The sequence below is a fragment of the Galeopterus variegatus genome, unplaced genomic scaffold (assembly GCF_000696425.1).
Source record: "Galeopterus variegatus unplaced genomic scaffold, G_variegatus-3.0.2 Scaffold1495, whole genome shotgun sequence".
Taxonomy (NCBI): domain Eukaryota; kingdom Metazoa; phylum Chordata; class Mammalia; order Dermoptera; family Cynocephalidae; genus Galeopterus; species Galeopterus variegatus.
Genome location: NW_007727606.1, coordinates 110,796 through 116,328, shown reverse-complemented (window position 1 = coordinate 116,328; position 5,533 = coordinate 110,796). Strand labels below are relative to the sequence as shown.

Below are 5,533 nucleotides of genomic sequence, written 5' to 3'. Positions count from 1 at the left end.
CAGCACCACGCTCAGCCAGTGAGCGAACCGGCCATCCCTATGTGGGATCCGAACCCAGGGCTTTGGTGTTATCAGCACCGCACTCTCCTGAGTGAGCCACGGGCCAGCCCCATAGTTATATTTCAATACATGTGTACAGTCTGTGTTGATCTATTCAGGGTAATTAGCCCATTTATCATTGTGAAACTTAATCATTTCTTGTGATATGCACATTTGATCTCCTTTATTTTTGTTTGTTTGCTTGTTTTGTTTTGTTTTCTTTTTTTAGATCCACATGTGAATGAGAACATGTGGTATTTCTCTTTCTGTGCCTGGCTTATTTCACTTAACATAATTTTATCCAAGTTCATTCACATTGCTGTGAATGGTAGAATTTCATTCTTTTTTATGGCTGAGTAAGTATTCTGTTGTGTATATGTATCACATTTTCTTTATCCATTCATCTGTTGATGAACATTTAGGTTCTGTATCTTGTGAACAGAGCTGTAATAAACATGGGGGTGCAGGTATCCCTTCAACACGATGCTTTCCATTCCTTTGGGTATATACCCAGTAGTGGGATTGCTGGGTCATATGGTAGTTCTATCTGTAATTTTTTGAGAAATTTCCATACTGTTTTACATAATGGCTGTACTAATTTACAGTCCCACCAACAGTATATAATGGCTCCCCTTTCTTCATATCCTCCCCAGCATTTGTTATTTTGTCTTTTTGATAACAGCCAGTCTAACTGGGGTGAGATGTTATCTTATTGTGGTTTTGATTTGCATTTTTCTGATGATTAGTGATGTTGAGCAATTTTTCATATACTTGTTGGCCATTTGTATGTCTTCTTTTGAGAAATGCCTATTGAACTCCCTTGCCCATTTTTAAATCAGGTTATTTATTTTTTTTAACTATTGAGTTGTTTGAATTCCTTATATATTCTGGAAATTATCCCCTTGTCAGATGCATAGTTTGCAAATATTTTTCTCCCATTCTAAGGTTGTCTCTTTGCTCTATTGATTGTTTCCTTTGCTGTGCAGAAGCTTTTTAGTTTGATGTAGTTCCACTTGTTTAACTTTTACTTTTGTTGCTTGTGCTTTTGAGGACTTATTCATAAAGTCTTTGTCTAGTCCTGTCCTAGAGCGTTTCCCATATGTTTTATTCTAGAAGTTTACAGTTTCAAGTCTTTAATTGATTTTGAATTGATTTTTTTGTATGGAGAGAGATAGATAGGTCCAGAAATTTATCCATTTCCTCTACATTTTCAAATTTGTTAGTGATAGTTGCTCACAATAGTCTCTAATGATTCTTTGTATTTCTGTGGAATCAGTTGTAATGCCTCCTTTTTCATTTCTGATTTTTGATCTTTGGGTCTTTTCTTGGTTAGTCTAGCTAATGGTTTGTATATTTTGTTTATCTTCTCAAACAACCAAATTTTTGTTTCACCAATCTTTCATATTTTTTGGTCTCTATTTCATTTAGTTCTGCTCTGATTTTTATTATTTCTTTCTATCTACTAATTTTGGAGTTGGATTGTTCTTGCTTTTCTAGTTCCTTGAGGTGTAACATTAGGTTGTTTATTTGGGATCTTTCAACTTTTTTGATGTAAGCACTTACTGGAATATCTCTCTTAGGACTGCTTTTGCAGTATCCCATAGGTTTTAGTTAGTTGTGCTTGTATTTTCATTTGTTTCAAGGAATTTTTTGATTTCCTGCTTTATTTCTTCTTTGACCCATTGGTGGTTCAGGAGCCTGTTTTTTAATTTCCATGTGTTTGTATAGTTTCCAAAGTTTTGTTTATTTTTAATTTCTAGTTTTATTCTACTGTGGTCTGAAAAAATCCTTGATATGATTTCAATCTTTTTAAATTTGTTGAGACTTGATTCGTGGCCTAATATGTGGTGAGTTATAGAGAATATCTGCGTGCTGATGAGAAGAATATATATTCTTCAGTTGTGGCATGACATGTTCTGTATATGTCTGTCAAGTCCATTTGGTCTAGAGTGCCCTTTAAATCCAATATTTCTCTGCTAATTTTTTGTCTAGGTGATCTGTTCAATGCTGAGAGAGGTGTGTGAAGTCCCCAACTATTATTATATTGTGGTCTTTCCCTTTAGATCCAGTAACATTTTCTTTATATATCTGGGTGCTCCAATGTTGCGTGCATATATACTTATGATTGTTATATCTTCCAGCTGTATTGATCCTTTTATCATTACATAATGTCCTTCTTTGTCTCCTTATATAATTCTTAGTTTAAAGTCTGTTTTATCTGATATTTTATCTAAGTAGGGCAACTTTTGCTTGTTTTTGGTTTCCATTTGCATGGGATGTCTTTTTCCATCCCTTCACTATTAGTCTATGTGTGTCTTTATTGGTGAAGTGAGTTTCTTGCAGGTGGCATATAATTGGGTCTAGTTTTTTAATCCATTCAGCCAGTCTGTATCTTTTAAGTGGGGGATTTAATCCATTTATATTCAGGGTTATTATTGAAAGGTATCGTCTTATTCCTGCCATTATTTCTTTCGTTTCTTTTTTCCCCATTTGTTGTTTGTCTTTTCTGTTTTCTTTGTTTGTTTGTTCTTTTGGAGTGAAAAGATACATTTTTTTTCTCTTTCTCATTTGCATTTCTGTTCTACTGGTGGTTTTTATACTTTCTTGTGTATTTATGATGACAGTTCTCACTCTTTTGACTACAGATGTAGGACTCCCTTGAGGACCTCTTGTAGGGCCAGTGTTGTGGTGGTGAATTTCCACAGTTTTTGTTTGTCTAGGAAAGATACTATTTCTCCTTTATTTCTGGAGGATAGCTTTGCTGGGTATAGCATTCTTGGCTGGCAGTTTTTTTCTTTTAGCACTTTGATTATATCATCCCACTCTCTCCTGGCCTCTAAGGTTTTTGTAGAGAAGTCTGATGGGGATTCCCTTATAGGTGGCTTGATGCTTTTCTCTTGCTGTTTTTAGAATTATTTCTTTGTCTTTGACCTTTGACAATTTGACTGTAATATGTCTTGGGGAGTCCTTTTTGGGTTGAATCTGTTTGGAGATATTTGAGCTTCTTGAATCCGGGAGATCATATCGCTTCCAATACTTAGGAACTTTTTGACTATTATTTCATTAAATGTGCTTTCAATGCCTTTTTCTTACTCTTCCTCCTCCAGTACCCCCATAATATGGATGTTTGTGTGCTTAAGGTTGTCTGATAGATCTCATAGGCTTTCTTCATTTTTAGCTTTTTTTTTTTCTTTCTTTTGGTCCAACTGGGTTAATTCAAAAAGCCAGTCTTCTGGTTCAGAAATTCTTTCTTGCATTTGTTCTAGCCTGTGCTTGAGCTCTTGGTTATATTTTTTATCTCATTGAATGAATTCTTCATTTCTAGGATTTCTGCTTGGTTCTTTTTTATGGTTTCTATCTCTTTGTTGAATTTCTCATACATGTCCTGGATTGGGTTTTTTTTTTACCTTATTGTGATTTCTTTTTTTTCTTGCATCATGTTGAGTTTCCTTAAGATTTGAGTTTGGGATTCCTGTTCAGGCATTTCACTGGTTTCCTACTACAGTATTACTACTGTTATGTCACTGCTCACATATTTGGTAATAAATGCTTTTGTATCTTTTAGAGCTTATACTTTAGGCAGCAGCTATCTGTTGGGACAGCTGAAAAATGTCAAGAGGATTTGCTTCTGGATCGCCATCAGCATCTTCCATCCAGGAACCAGAGAGATACTTCCAGCAGACAACAGGTAAAGCAGGCCATAGGGTATGAGCAGCAGGATTTAGACAGGATTATAGGCACCTACTATGCTGGGAGCAGTAAGACTGATCAGAAAAGCAGATTTCTGTTTTATTTCATAGTGTGCAAACTTATTCTTTTTTTTTTTTTTATCTCTTTTAAAAGATGACCGGTAAGGGGATCTCAACCCTTGGCTTGGTGTTGTTAGCACCACGCTCAGCCAGTGAGCAAACCGGCCATCCCATATATGGGATCCGAACCCGTGGCCTTGGTGTTATCAACACCGCACTCTACCGAGTGAGCCACAGGCCGGCCCTGTGCAAACCTATTCTGACCAAGATTATTTTAGGGCTCTAACCAAAACCTAGAGTATTGTTGGGAGCTATTGTCTATTGGAATAACCATATTGTATATTATTTTATAAAAAGTATATTTCTGATGGCCATTGCATTTTATGGCATGAGAGAGGAAGAAACGAGCAATTTCTGCAGAGAAGGGGATGTAAGGATCTCCTGCCCAAAGGCCAGGACTAGATCTCCATCGGTAAGATGGAGCTGGTAGAGCATAAGGCAGGATCACCTAGAAATAAACTAGTCAAGTTTGGGCTGGAACTTGTTAGGGTTATATTGCCTAAGGTTTGGGGGGTATTGAGTTAGATCTATAGTTTTTCAAGAAAATGTTATCATACCCTAGCCTACTAAGATTTTTTTTATGGCTTAAACCAAAGTCTAGTTTATTTCCACTAGAAATTTACCACTCTGGATAGTTTCTATTTTGTGGTTCTATGTTATTTTAAAAACAAAGGCTTCAGGCAACCAGCAATGTTAATCTATATGAAAGAGATAAATAGAAATTTTCCTTCTGGCTCCTTTTGGAGAACAGAATAAAAGGGAGGCAAAGAGGTAGAAAGTAGGATATGGACTGAGGTTTTCAAGACTGAACCACTCCTCTTGTGATTTTTAGTTTGAGTCTAGAAGGTTGGCCTAAGGGTATACTGTTATGTTTTTTTCTACATTTATATATCCTGAACTATGCCAGGCTCTTTCCTACCTCAGGTCCTTTGCATATGTCTTTTCCTCTGCCTGGATATTCTTCCCTTTATTCTTCACAACATTGGTTCCTTCTCATCCTTCAGGTTTTGGTTTAAATGTCACCTTCTTGGAAAAGACTTCTGTTACTACGTTATTAAAAATAGATCTCCCCTATTCTGCCTTTCTCTATCATTGCATTCTGTTTGTTGCCTTCTCAGTGCAAAACAATTTGTAATTATTTATTTGTTTACATGTTTTCTTATTATCTAGAGATTTCCCATTGGAACATAGATTCATGAGAAAGGCACCATACCTAATTTATTTACCATTATATGATCAGCATTTAGCATAGTACCTGGTACCTGGTAATCTCTTGTTAAGTATGTTTTGAATGAATGAATTAGGCCAGTCAATAAAACATTTAGATGTAAGAGAGACTAATACATAAGCAGACAATTATTGTCTTAGTCCGTTTTCTGTTGCTTATAACTGAATACCTGAAAGTGAATAATTTGTAAAGAAACAAAATTTATTTCTTACAGTTTTGGAGGCTGGGAAGTCCAAGTTACAGGGGGCCCATGAGATGATGGCCTTGTTTTTGGTGGGGACTCTCTGCGGAGTCATGAGGTAGTGCAGGGTATATCACATGGCGAGAGGGCAAGAGCATGTTCAGTTGCTCTATTCCTCTCATTACAAAGCCACCAGTCAACTCCCATGATAACCGTTTAATCTGTTACCGCATTAATCCATGAATGGACTAATCCATTCATCCATTCATGAGGACA

The 5,533-nt window shown here is 36.2% G+C and overlaps 1 protein-coding gene across 1 annotated transcript in view; it reads left to right on the top strand.

The window, feature by feature from the left end:
* The window catches only part of CCDC15 (coiled-coil domain containing 15), an 89,562-nt gene that overhangs the window by 31,399 nt on the left and 52,630 nt on the right, over positions 1-5,533 (top strand). Inside the window, exon 9 of the mRNA XM_008577338.1 lies at positions 3,605-3,727. Within this exon, the coding sequence (XP_008575560.1) occupies positions 3,605-3,727 (123 nt within the window). The remainder of the gene's footprint in view (positions 1-3,604; positions 3,728-5,533) is intronic.